This window comes from Varanus komodoensis, unplaced genomic scaffold (assembly GCF_004798865.1).
Source record: "Varanus komodoensis strain SLA01 unplaced genomic scaffold, ASM479886v1 scaffold1, whole genome shotgun sequence".
In the NCBI taxonomy this organism is placed as follows: domain Eukaryota; kingdom Metazoa; phylum Chordata; class Lepidosauria; order Squamata; family Varanidae; genus Varanus; species Varanus komodoensis.
The window spans coordinates 96,995,006-97,009,689 of NW_025335268.1; the positions used below are offsets into that span (position 1 = coordinate 96,995,006).

The following is a 14,684-nucleotide window of genomic DNA, read 5'->3' on the forward strand; positions in this document are numbered from 1 at the left end:
GATGTTTTAGCCCACTAGCTAGCACAGCCAATGGTGAAGGATGGTGGGAGCTGTAAGCCCAAACATCTGGATATCTTTAGAAAATAGGAGTCTTCTGTTGTAATTCTATGCACACTTAGAGGTGTAAGTTCCACTGCATATAGTGGGACTTGTTTCCAAATAAATAAGCATATCTGTAGGTTATCTGTAACTGAAGCTGCTAGTAAGATGGATAATGCTATGAAGTAAGCTGTTTGTTCAATGAACTGACTGTTCTATCTGTACCTGAGGAAGATTCCTGTGATGCCAAGCTTGCTCTTTTTCTTAAGAGATGGCTGGAGTCCTACAAACAAGCATAGACAGAACAAATATTTAAAGCTTTATAGCATGTGAGTGCTTTCTGGATATATTCTTTAAACCTACCACCGTTATTTGAAACAGTAAATAGTGTCAAGTATAGTCACAGCATGTTAAAATACCTCGCACACATCTTGTCATTGGTCCTATTCACATTTCACCTCCCATTTTGAAAATGCAACCTACAACTGGAGGTTGCTCTGTGACACCTGAACTGGCTAGGTTAATTGTGGGTGAAGAAACATAAAGTTAAGCTAACAACAAACTGCAAGTTACTCTGGGATAAACATCCCACAACCCAAAGTAATTTTGAAAGTAGTGAACAAGTAATGCTATGTTCAAGTACAGGGCTACTAGGTTTGATTGCTTTAAAACACAGGAGAGACTACATAAATTTCTGGTCTGTCCTCAACTGGTAGCCATGATAGGTAAACAGCAGTTCTAAGTTCAGAGGACTATTGCTTTCAATGCACTAAATGCAAATTTCCAGGAAATATTTGGCTGGCTGCCCCTGGAAACAGGATGCTAGACTAGAGGAGCCTCCAAATCTGTTAATGTAGTGACCCAGCTGTTTTAATACACGTACTCCATGGTGGGATATTAAATGTAATAAATAAATATTTCCAGGTGGTGCAAATGTTAAAGAACTGACAATCTGTGAGATCACTTTATATGGCATCCTGCATGCCCAACCTCCAGACCACTTTCAAGAGAATAGATCAACCTTGGTATATAAAGGTTGGCCAACCTTTATATCTAGCAGCAACACCTTAGCTAAAACAAACATCCAGACCTGTTATTCCCAAAATCTAAACTAGGCAAGTTTCAAGTTCAGAATTTCAGAAAGTCTCCCAATCTTAGGTACTTATTACCTTTATCACATACCTGGTTAGAAGGACTAGTTTCTAAAGATTTATTTACAGAGCCAAAAGATTGTTGCTTGGATTGCATTTTCTCCTTCATTTGTCTTTCTCTGCCAACAGTTTCTAATAATACCTGAGATGATGTAGTAACTGAATCAGGCTGTAGCATCTTAGAACCCCTGGGTTTTTTGCACCAAGATATGTGGCTCTCCTTTTCCAAGCTGTCATTTTCTGATATTGAAGTCCATTTATTCAAGTCTGAACCAGTTGTATGTTCCATTTTACGTTCTCTACTATTTTCCACTAATGGTGTTCTTGTTCGAACCGGACATTTTCCATTTATTTCATGGGTTTTTGTGAAGGTACTATCTTTCAATGGACAGTCAGTAGAGCTATCTACTATGCAAATTTTCTGAACCAATACTTTTTGATTAGCGGCCTTCATAGTCATATTGATTCCAATATCTGGATAATCTTTTTTCTCTGACCTAGCAGCCTTTAAAAGAGCCTCTTTTATAGGACTCCTGTTTGATGCTGGCAACAACTTCTTTCTTCTATTTGGCTTTGGAGAAGACACAGTTTTTCTAGGAAGCTCTGAACATGAGACTTGAAAATCCGCTTCCCCATTCCTGCATTCTGGTGAAAACAGCACAGTCATAGCTTGGTCAACAAATATAAAATCACACATGATTACTACAATCCCATGGCAACAGAAGATATACTGGGCATAATCTTGCTCTCTGGAACAAGGAACTAGTTTTAAGGAACTATTGAAATGTTGTAAAAAGTTTTGAATTTGTTTCAATATATGGATCTGTGCAAATAAAAGCACTTCTTCACAAAGCATGAAGTTAAACCACTGATTGTGCTACCACAAAATGTATTGATTTCATTAATTTGGACAGGAGGTTAGATGAAGTTATGAAGGATGTTGTTATCAAAACTACCAGTCATGATGAGTTTACATTCTCTCCAAAATCATGGGCACCATACCTCTGAATATCAGTTGCTAGGGAACACAAACAAGGGAAGGGGTGCTGTTATGTTCATGTCCTGCTTTGGGCTTTCCACAAGCAGCTGGGAACAGGCTTTTGGTCTGATTTGCTTTGACTCATGCTCATTTTATCTGAATCTTTTAGATCAGTGGTGGGTGGACATCAGGCTTACTGAATGTATGGTTTTGGTTGGTTCTGCCTTCATGCAAGGTCCATCAACTGGAGCCAGGTGCAAAAATCATTCACTTAGAATTAAAGAATTCTGAGTCCATGAATTCATTCTGAGTGCTAGAAATGCATGCATTTCACAATCTGACAACACTGCAATGTTATTTTAATAAGAAATTTGCTAATTGCTGGAGGTGCGATGCAGATATATTTCTTTCAAACATATTTTTTGGCAATTTCCAGCAGTTGTTTCTTGCAGGAAGGTGGGTGTTATATAATTAAATTTGGTACTGGAACATTCTTTACTACTTGAGAGCTGGAGTGATATGGTGGTTATAGTGTTGGCCTGGGGACTTGGAAGATCCTAGTTCTCAGGCATGATGTTCAGTGGGTGACTTTGGACAAGTCACTCACTTCCAACCTAACTTGCTTCATGGGGTTATTGTTCTGAGGATAAAATAGAGGAATGTAAGCCACCTTAAGATTCCTCACAAACAAGTTGGGATATAATGAAATCCAACTAGGATGATGATGACGATGACAACTGGTGTATATGCTTTTTAAATTGTTTACTTGCTTCATGGAAATTCATGAATTCATAAATGGATTCTCTGTACACTTTGGACAACTAAGAGACTAACACTTCAACACTGAAAAGATAATTTAAAAGATAATTTAAAAGATAATAACTCCAAGCACGGGATTGGGACCTGGATTTTGGAAGTGGTTAACGCTTCTCTGAGGGAGGGTCGAGTGCCTGCCCCTTTAAAGGAGGCGGTAATACGACCGGTCCTGAAGAAAGCATCACTGGATCCAGAGATGGCCACTAACTATAGACCTGTGGCCAACATCCCGTTTCTGGGCAAGGTGCTGGAGCGAGTGGTGGCGGGACAACTCCAAGCACTCTTGGAGGAAACTGATTATCTGGATCCTTTTCAGTCCGGCTTCAGACCCGGGTACAGTACTGAATCTGCCTTGGTCGCCCTGTACGACGACCTGTGCAGGGAGAAGGACAGGGGGAGTACATCCCTGTTGGTTCTTCTGGACCTCTCGGCGGCTTTCGATACCATCGACCATGGTATCCTTCTGGATAGACTTGCGGGATTGGGGGTTGGAGGCACTGCTTTGCAGTGGTTCCGCTCCTATCTCGACGGTCGATTCCAGAAGGTAGTGCTGGGGGACCATGTCTCTACGTCATGGCAGCTATGCCATGGGGTACCACAGGGCTCCATTCTATCCCCTCTGCTATTTAACATCTATATGAAACCGCTGGGAGAGGTCATCAGGAGGTGTGGGCTGCGGAATCATCAATACGCTGATGATACCCAGCTTTACCTCTCATTCTCCACTAATCCAGGTGAGGCAGTGGCTGTGCTGAACCGGTGCTTGGCCAAGGTAAGGGAATGGATGAGGGCCAATAAACTGAAACTCAACCCAGACAAGACGGAGGTCCTGTTGGTTGGCGGATCGGGTTTCGGAGAGGGTGGATTTGACCTGGTCCTGAATGGTGCAACACTCCCTCTTAGGGATAAGGTCCGCAGCTTAGGTGTACTCCTCGACCCGGAGCTTTCTTTAGAAGCTCAGGTGACAGCGGTAGCGAGGAACGCCTTCCTTCAGCTTCGGCTGATTAATCAGCTGCGCCCCTACCTGGAATACGACTGCCTGGCGACGGTGACACACGCGCTGGTGACTTCCCGCCTAGACTTCTGTAACGCGCTTTACGTGGGGCTTCCCCTGAAGACAGTCCGAACACTTCAATTGGTGCAAAATAGAGCTGCCAGGTTGCTGACGGGGACGGGGCGTTATGCTCACATGACTCCAGTCCTCCATCAGCTTCACTGGCTTCCCATTGAAGCCCGGGCCCAATTCAAGGTGTTGATTATGACCTACAAAGCCCTAAACGGCTTGGGTCCTGGCTACCTGCACGAGCGCTTACGTCCGTATATGCCCGACCGCCCTTTGAGATCTGCGGGAGAGTCCCTTCTCCGGGAACCCTCCATGAAAGAAATTAGGAGAGTAAGTACCCGGAGGAGGGCTTTCTCTGCGGTGGCGCCCAACCTATGGAATTCACTCCCCAAAGAGGTCCGGCTGGCACCGTCGTTACTGGTTTTTCGGCGCCAGGTAAAGACCTTTTTATTTAAACATCATTTCAATTGTTAAAACATATGATCTGGCCTGGGCAACTTCTTCTTCCTTCTCTTTCTCCTCCCATATTTTTATTTTATACTGATAATTTTAATTTTGTATTTGTAAATCAATGTATTTTTTGTATTGTTATATTTAATGGTAATTTATTATGTACTATTGTATTTCAATGTATTTTATCATGTTGTAAGCCGCCCCGAGGTTTCGGCAAGGGGCGGCATAGAAATGTTATAATAATAATAATAATAATAATAATAATAATAATAATAATAATAATAATTTCCCTCCTACTAAAATGCAATAGATTAAGGACCTAATATTTTCAGTGTTTGATTGGGTTGCATACAAAGGGATATTTATTTGGCTATCTGGTTCACTTTTGCTGAAGCCTATGTATAATTTGAAGAAAATTGTATTTTCATATAGATATGCACTGCATATGCATTCATTAAAAGAAAATGTACAAATTCATGTTTTTATATTTTAAAAACAAAAAACAAATGGAAGTAGCACAGTATAGTGCTATTGTGCGTAAGACATCCTAGACTCAATCCCTGGCCAGGAAAGACTTGTCACATACTTGAAAGAACTACTGCTAGACAGTATAATGTTCATAACTATTTTATGGTTGTAATAGAGATTTAATATATATTTATATTTTTGGCTTTTTATGGAAACCATCTTGGGATTTTATAATAATCAGATGATAAATAAGACATTTAAAATAAATGAATAAATAAATAAAACTGAGCTGGATGGACTAATATTTATTTATTTAAGATATTTGTATGCCATCCTTTGTGAGAGCCTAATAGATGATAGTACAAGTCAACTTTTTAATTCACCTCTCTTATGCTACTCCCTTGTACTTCAATTTTTCCTCTGAGCCTTGGACAGCTGCTGCCAGGCAGTTTCTCAAAACATTATTGTAATTCAGGGCCACAATACTTAGAGCAGAGGTAAACAATCTTGTCTTTCCATATGTTTTAACCTACAACTCTTGTTAGCCTTATTCCAGGTGAATAAACATCTGGAGGCTATAAGTTGCTCATTCTAGATCAGTATTTTTCTTAAAAATCCCCATATAGAAAATGTCAATGTCACCAAACTTTTAAGAATAATTGGAAATTATAACCAACTGCCAGCCTTCCAACTTGAATCCTATTTCTTTATAAAAACACTAGTTTCTTAGGAACCCGATGACCCATATGTGAGACTGCCAAACAACTTAGGAATCATTAAAGATTGCCCAACACCTAAACTGTTCATGATATTGCCTCACTCACAATGCTCTGGGATTTTGTCTTCAGCTACGAAGCTTACCACTTCCTCTGTCTGGTAACAAAAAGCCTGGTGCAATGCATTATGTTCTATATTTTCATTCCTCACTGCACTTGAAGCATGAGCAGCTGCTTCAAACCTGCAGCACAGGGTAAAAACTGAAAGTTACACAAACCTAGATTTTTTCCCCCCATAGGTAAGTGCCATGTGTGTTGAGACTCTAAGCTGAAGAAGAATTTTACATGAACTTTAAAAAAAATAAAAATAAAAAAGACTGAATTACCTTGTTTTAGGACTGGTTTGAAGAAGTCAGTAATGCACTGGTTTCTGTAAGAGGAAAGAACAAACAGTGATGGAAAATGTTCCATGCCTAAACATGACAGATGTCTGAAATACATTATTTTGTATCAACAATATGGTGGCTCTGGAGCAGCCAATCTGTTTGACAAGTATGCCACAAATCAAATATATCAGAGTTTGCCATAGCCTTCACCTGCTCCAAGTCACATACCTCGTCTACTTGGCACTGGAAAGACACCTAGAAGTGTAAACTGTGGAGGGATAAAGTAGGAAATCTGTTCACTGTATCCAACCATTGCTTCTTATAGTGAGCTCATGCAAAGGCCCCATTCGGTAACCACACTTCATCCAACTGTTTCTCAGATTTACTATACTGGAGGCAATTTCCAATTAAACATTAGTTTAGCTTTACACCTTAAAAAGCAGGCTCTAGTAAGAGCTGAGGTTTGCAGGTATGGCTTCTGTCCATGCCATGCGTGTGCCTGACTCTCACTGTCCTTGGTGTGTTTCCTGATTGAAAGAAGGCTACCACAGACTCAAAGCATAATTCGCTACATTCATACATGACTACTCTCTCTGATGGTATTCACTGTTGCTACTAATACTGGAATAGTTTAGAAACAAGAACATTAATGCCTCAAAATGGCCCAGTCAAAGCTTGCACCTCAATCCTATTGAGGATTTGTGCCAAGATTTGAAATTGCTGTACTGAACATGTTTTACATCACTGTTGGATCTTCCAACAATAAGCTTTTTTTCCATTCTGGAGTTCCTACAGTTGGCAAATCCTACATTAGAAGCTAATTAATATCATTAGCTAGGCTAGCAATTCATGGCAACTCCTCCTATGGTTTCTATTATCCAGTACTTTAAAGAGGAAAAGACCAGCTTTTCATTGAATAATGCCAATTGGGAAAAATCCTTTCCAACATTCTCTCTTGTACCCTTTTATCAGTTTCAGTCTGCCTCTTCCATTTAATTACTAACTTAATGCTTTTATATATCTTCATTCCTTCAATCTACTGTCTCTTCTAATAAAGCACACATCAAAGGTATATGTCAGTTGGAGTTTACCAGAAAGTCTGAACAGTTAAGAGACTGGAGGTAGGTAATTAAGTAGAAACAGTATTTGTCTTTTAAAAATATTGTTTCCATCCCAGGCAAAATTATTGTTCAGAATATGGCCTAAGACCTCATACACTTCCCCCAAAATAATGAAATCAATGGGGATGGAAGCTCTGTGGAATAAGTTTACCCTTATCTGATCCTTCTTGACTAGGTATTTGGAGTAAGAGATTTGAGGCAATAATCAATACACCCTGAATTGAAGAGTGAATTGGCTTAAACAATTATCACTATCCAGAGACAGAAGTAAATACTTTCCCCTTTTGGAAAACAAACGCCACAATGCTTGTTCACAAGGCTTGTTCTTAAAAAGAAGATCCAAAGATCCAAAGTACACCTTATCAAATAACTGAGAAAATTGTTAATCCTATATCTTGTTATTTTGTAGAAAGTCCTACTGAAAAAAGTAGGTCATTCTACCAGTTTCATAATTAGGATCAGAACGCAGTTAAAGTTAGGTACCATTCAATTCTATTGTCCTTTCCATTTGCAGAACTCACAGTTAAGTTACATAACAGGACTAAAGGCTGTCAAATGCACAGATATAGTATTGAACATTCCCAGATAATAGAGCCAACCAAGGGTAACCTTCCACCTTCAGGGTCTACTTGAGACAGGGGGCAGCTACTGTGATATCTTAGGTGATAGTGTTCCCCTTCTTCCAAGCAAATCAGGACAAAGGTTTTCTAACTGAATGTCTTTATTATGTTAAAGCTGTCCAGCAAGGCCGGCTTTTGATACAAAAGATGAGCAGTGCAGAAGCCAATAACAGAAGAAATAAGCCAATCTGGAATACCAATCATTGGGAAAGTGATACAAAGTTGATTCCAAAATGAACACCTTTCCTCCCTTCCAGAACTTCAAGGTGGAGCATGTTACTTATGGACCAACTACCTTCAGTATGTGACACTTCTCAAATGGTCTATTCTCTTAACTTGACCAATGTTAAGTCTGCTCACTAAAGTTTTCCACAAAACTTGAAACTGTCTGATTTTCAACAACTGCCAAGGTCAGCCACTCTCAGCCTTTTTACCTTAGAGGAACCCTTGAAATGGTTTTCATGTCTCTGAACAAAAATTATTATAAAAACATTATCATTATTAATCCACAGTTCAACATATGCCAATACACTCAGAAGTACCACAAAAAATTTATATTACTGTTGTTCTTACTTATTTTATTAACATAACATGCCGCCTTCCCATAAGAACTGCTTCGTAGCTTAAGGGGAGAAAGGCCACTCTAGCCCAGCCTAATCTACTTGTAGGAAGGGTCCACCTGTGAGGCATGAAGGCAGCTACCACCTCCTCTTCTTTCACCACTACACTGCAAAGATAGACCACCTCTGTCCAAGGAGGCTTTGCTGGTGGCCCACCACTTCCTTTTCCTGCTGCTCACCAACTAGTGCTTGTTTCTTACCTACAAATCATGTGTGATGAAAGGAAGATGTGACATAAGGGCCATTGCTGGGCATATGGAATCACCTCCATGCTGCTCCCCACAAGCCTGTGGCAGATGTGATTATTACCCTGGCCCCTTCCCTCATGGATGGGAACTCTCACTGGGCCCTTACCCACTTCTAGGCAATCAGTGCAAGTGGAAAGGCTCCTCAGGCAATTACTCATGTTTATATTATAAACACACACATTTATGAATGTGAAAACTTGATATTTTATAGACATACCACAGTCTCTCATGGAACCCCCAGTGACCTTTTGCAGAACTCTCATGGAACCCCCAGTGACCTTTTGCAGAACTCTCATGGAACCCCCAGTGACCTTTTGCAGTGACCTTTTGTTGTGAGCCGCCCCGAGGCTTCAGCGAATGGGGCGGCATAAAAACGTTTTAACAAATAATAAATAAATAAATAAACTCTCAGTTTCCAGAGAACCCTGGTTGACAAGGGTTGGTCTAGTTTTCCCTGGATATGCTGGCCCTGGCTTTTCAACTCTGGATGCTGGCACTATGAGTCAGAATTCAATTCAAATACCTTTGAAGGGTGTATTATAGGAGGAAAATAAAGCTGAAGGCAAAAGCAGCAGAGCCAAAAATACTAATACCAATACCTTAAGTTCTTGCTACCAGTAGCTACCAACATATTGTGATTTAAAGCTCTTACTGCTGGCAAATAAAACATAGGAAAGGCATATTAACCTTTGAAATGGGGAGGAGGAACTGTACAAAAGCCAGGAAACCACTGGATAATTGGTGCTGAGGGAAACGGACTGGATGATGGAGATGGGAACACAGCCATCTGAGGAACCTCAGTGTGATATATTTGCTTGGGCAGTCTGAGGTTCCTCAAACCTGGAGTAGACCAAACATGCTTCAATCATAGAAAGCACAAATCAAGTTACAAACATTGATAGGACCACATTATATAAAATGTATTTTTAGGGAACACTGCATTTCCTATATAAAATGTATTTTTAGGGAACACTGGATTTCCAATGGTTCCATTAAATGCTTACCTTACACCAGTCTCAAACACATATATTTGATTCCACATTGTAGATGGATGCAGGTAATATTTTAGTGGCAAATGTACTATTAACAATTTAGTCCTGAATATCAACAACTTAGAGGGTCTCATTTGGGACCACTGTCTGCAGTTTACCTCTTAATTCTCTAGGAAACAGGTCCACACTTCTTCATATTGTTTACATAGTAGACATTGTGATATAATAGCTACACTCTAACATCTAAGATGATCTTTAAGTGAGACTCAATACATAAGAAAATCAATCTGTTATGGTTGCTTTTGATAATCTGATGTTTTAGTATTCACAGTTTTAGAATAATGCTTCACAAAATATTTGCAGTTTACAATTGCAAAATCTGTTTCACTTTCGAGGAAGAGGTGTGAATGCAGATATGCGCCTTGCCTTTATGTAAACATCTCACCTTCAGGGCCAGATTGCTCCAGGAAGGTCAAAATGCTCTCAAAAAAAGCTTCTGCCAGGACTCTGCTTTTGCTGCAGTGCTTTTCTTCCTCCAAAACAAGATGAATCACAAAAACAAAACAATGTAATCCCTATGCAAGAGTACAGAGTTCTCTTTGTTACAGAAGGGACAGCAGTGTTACTTCTAACTGGTGCTAAGACTTATTTGAACAACAGATACTCTTGCAGTTCCAGAAAGGTTACTGTATGCTACTGTTTCTACACATGCTGCTGCTCACATTTTGCTGGTAAACTAAGTCTGTACTTCATAAATGCAAAATAGATTACAATTCCACAGTTAAACTCAGGGAATGGCCACTGGAGAGCCTTCTAAATTCTGAGTTCAAAAGAAAGAAATTTGAGAGATTAATCAATAAACATCCCCCAGCACAGGATTCAAACATAATACAAAAGACTACTTTTAAAAAGAAAAAATAGCAACCCTGTTTCCATTAAAAAGCTTTCTTACACATACACCTGGTCTCCTCTTCAAGTGCAATTAAGCTACAGTCTCTTTTTTCCCATAACAATATTAGACATAAAACAAACATCAGTACAAAAAGAGGGCTTTTAATGGAATAAAACTGGCCAATTTAATTCTATCAAGTTAGTGACCCACATGTCAGTTTTAGGAAGTCTAATGTGGTTTTTACATTTTTATGCTAAAGTAAGTAACTTAGTGCTAAAATACCATCCAAAAAGGACCCCAGGTGGCCACAAGCCATCAGTCAGACCTCTAAATTTCTGTAATGCATAAAATTTAGATCTCTAATTTTTTGTAAACACATCTGTATCTTTAATGTATGGAACAAGCCTTGTTGGACAAATCAGCATACTAAATAAATAAAGCTTCTATGCCGCCCCATTTGCCGAAGCCTCGGGGCAGCTTACAACAATAAATAAATAATAACAATATAAAACAATATAATTGGAGACGTCCTGGCCAATGTGGCATATAAGAGATTAACCCACATATACTGGACCCTTGAAACTGGAAATAGTAAAGGAAAAATTGGGGGCTCGTCTTATACATCCAACATATGACAAACACCAGAAAAACAGACCAAAATGTAGTCTTATATACAAGTTACCTTATATGCTGGTATATACAGTAACTTCTGAAAAGAAGCCCTGCCGCTCCAGTCTTTCAGAGGTCTCCAAGTATCAAACAAAACATGTAGACAGGCAATCTAGTACACATAACTCAAAAGGCTCAGAACGCTTTTGATCAAGTCCCTCAAAAGCTCAAAATTATCAATTCAGCTGATAAATTCTATTTCACCAATGTTACACTGAAGTTTCCCTTTGATGTTCTTTTACTCAAGACCCGTGATAGAAGAAGAGTATTCTAAGAAACTGAATTGTCCTATAACTAATTTCAGGATAAACAACTAGTGTTCTTGTAGTTGAGACTACAAGAATTAACTACGGCATAAATTTTCATAGACTGTGACACAATAAATGTGTTAATCTTTCAGACTGTTGTTGATTTATTGCAAAGGAATAACATGGCTATCTGCCTGGAAATAAAGTCAAAATATTTCCTTTTCATTTCAGAGTATGTCCATATAGTATTCGCATAGAATACATTCCTGTTAATCAGCAACACCAAAGAACAGCAACAATTCTACAGCAAAAGGAGACTACTAAACTAGATTTTGTCAACAAATATTTGCTTGGGACTCAGTAAGAGCCAAGGCCTCTCCCCCATTCTATTACAGGTATTAGAGTAGCATAGCAAGGCTAGGGAGTTGTTTTCACCAATTACTGCTATTCTGAATTATTAGCATGGTAAAATAGCATACTTTTTAGGCTTGCACAGTATTGTTTGCTGCACTGTTTGCAATTTATGTCTTCCAGGCCCTGTTGTCTACAACTTTTTTCCTCTACATCCATATATAAACCTACATGTATCTCTCTCTTGTGCATTTGCTGTAAAAGACTCTAGTTCACAAAAGCTTATAAATCTGTTTACTAAAACTGCCCCAAGATACCTTTTAGAGGACCCTATCAAACCAATTTGCAGTAGCTAATTGTCACCACAAATCTTTCCTGAAAGAAGCACAATTACCTACAATAGTTACCCAGGAAAATACCAGTATTATTACCGCCCTTGTTCTTCAGTTCAAAACTATTATCTCAGCTATAGCTACTTTGGGTTTACACTTCTATTTACATGAATTCCGATATCATGGGATGACCATTTCTGAACTTAGACTGCCTTCCTTCTAAAAGGAAAAGCATCTTTTTAGAAGGACCGATGGGCAATTGTCACTCACCATGACCAGACTGTCCCTAATTCTGTCTTCCCCTGTTGAGGAACTGTATGTTCTGTACCTCAACCTTAGACTGCATAGAATGACCCCATCTCCAGATAATGCATTGCTTGAAATATTGCTTTGGGTCAGACAGACATACAGAGCCTTTGGAGACCCACATAGGCAGTTTAATGCAGGGCTGTTCCAACCAAACTGTCTTTTTTTCTTTGTTCTCTGCCATGAATTTGGTGTTCTGAACTGTTTATTGCTTATTCAGCAAAACTGATGCACTTCCTTACAATTGCTTGTTGATGTGTGCTCAGAATATTACCAATCTTTTTCCCATTCTATATTTTTACCCAAATCCTTAATATATATTTTACTCTGTTTTCATCAAACCCCCAGCTATGCTTTGGAGGCAAAAGAAAGGAAACTCACAAGAGGCAAGCTATATTTTGGGGTCACACTATGCTATGGCAACACAACATGCTGAATGCAACCTGCAAGCTAGCTGTTTGCCTCTAAAGACACCAATGGGCCACCAGAAAGTGGCATCTCCAGTGAGATCCTTAGTCAGTTGGCCCTTAGGGGCAGAAAGCACTTGGGAACTAAGGCGAATTGATTTCTTTTACTCTCGCTGGAAACAGCTAGTACCCATGGGTCCTGCTGCATCAGACCTTGCACCCTTTACATTGAGAAGCATTCACACGTAGGAGCGTGTCACCTGGCACCTGAGATCCATTTTACCTCACAACTCTTATCACCCTATTGTCTTAGGGGCGAGGAAAAGTGAGCGGTGCGCGCACGCCCACAGACTCGCACGCGGCGGGAGTAGCACAGGAAGCTTTGGAAGCGCCGGAGAACTGCTTGGCCTCGCGCCCGTCACAAGAAAATCGGTGCGCTCCCTTCCCCTACCTGCTATCCTTAGTGCTGTCCCGCCGGCCTATCGGTTTGCAAGGGCGGCCGGGGGAGCTCGCGGGAGAATCGAGCGCGGAAAGGCCGTCTCCGCCGCCGCTGCTATCGTTGCCGCCGCTGAGGCAATACGTCATGTCCGCGGAAAGCACCGCCGCCTCGCTTCTTGCGCTGACACAAACAGAGCGCTCCGAGCCTTCCGTTCTCCATAACACGGCGCTGCCGGTCATGGGACAAGACAGACGTAGGACTCTTACGGAAGCGCTCCGATTGGTTGAACTTGGGGGTGGGCGTTCTCGTCCAGAACCGCTCTGGGCAGAACAGGGAATCCAAGCGCTCCTTCGGATTGGCTACAGGGAGAGAAGACCGTTAAAGTGATACAGAGATCTCATTACGTCACTCGTTCTTACCGCACGACTCCAGAAAGCGGGAGAGGCATTACGTAGGATTTTTGTTGCCTTCTCCTCGCGGGCGCGCCTGATAGGCTAATAGGAAAGCGCGCGGCTGGCCGGGTGGGCGGTTCTCGCGCGCCTTGCGGAGGAGCTTTTTCTAACGCGTTGGAGACGGCAATGCAAGTCGATTGCAAATGCCTTGGGAAGGCGTTGATACTAACCGCTTCTGCGAGCGACAGCTGCCTTTCAGCTTCAAGATAACCATTAGTAATAGGAGTTATTATTATTGCCATATAGTTGACAACCCATTTGTGTAATAATGAGAAACTGTTTTCAGGTGCCAGAGGTACCACAGATGAGAATTTATTTACTGGGGATATTTCTAACCCGTGCAATCCCTATGCGTCTCTGGACAGCTTGTAAACAAAATTCAATACAACAATCTAAAATGCCATAATACCCCGAACAAAAACAATAATAAAACTAATAACCCACAATTGAAGTAAAAAATAATTAAAATCTTTTAAACATTAAAATACTGGGTGAATAAAAAGGTCTTGACCTGGCACCAGAAAGCATATAATGTCAGCACCAGGCAGACCTCTCTAGGGAGCACATTCCATAGCTGGGGCACCACCGCAGAGAAAGCCCTCCTCTGGATATTCTGTCTCCTCCTTCAAGGAGGGTTCCCAGAGCAGGGCCTCTGCTGCAGATCTTAAGGGGAGGAAGGACATGTAAGGAAAAAGACGTTTTCATACAGGTTTGGAAAGGGGGGAGGCACAGTTGCCCAAAAACCCAGATGGGGTCGACATAAGTCTGCAGTCTTATCCCTGTTTAGAAAGAGAGAGAAAAGTCCAACAACTCCCAGCATTCCCTAGCCAGCCAGCTAGGGAATTGTGGGACATGTTTATCTTGGATAGAATTATGCCTGAAACAGTATCAAGGGACCACAGCTGCTTTCTGGGTC

General features: G+C 40.7%; 1 protein-coding gene across 10 annotated transcripts in view; it reads right to left on the minus strand.

The window, feature by feature from the left end:
• Nucleotides 1-13,573, minus strand: part of SLF2 (SMC5-SMC6 complex localization factor 2) — a 39,650-nt gene extending 26,077 nt beyond the window's left edge. The window contains exons 1-5 of one of the 10 annotated variants that reach the window (XM_044437473.1): nucleotides 13,329-13,570; nucleotides 10,118-10,205; nucleotides 5,831-6,115; nucleotides 1,222-1,835; nucleotides 265-322 (exon numbers count right to left, since the gene is read on the minus strand). In XM_044437473.1, the coding sequence (XP_044293408.1) occupies nucleotides 265-322; nucleotides 1,222-1,650 (487 nt within the window). In that variant the 5' untranslated portion in view covers nucleotides 1,651-1,835; nucleotides 5,831-6,115; nucleotides 10,118-10,205; nucleotides 13,329-13,570. The other 9 variants (XM_044437455.1, XM_044437435.1, XR_006415444.1 and 6 more) reach the window with 9 other exon arrangements.
• Nucleotides 13,574-14,684: the final 1,111 nt, after the last annotated feature.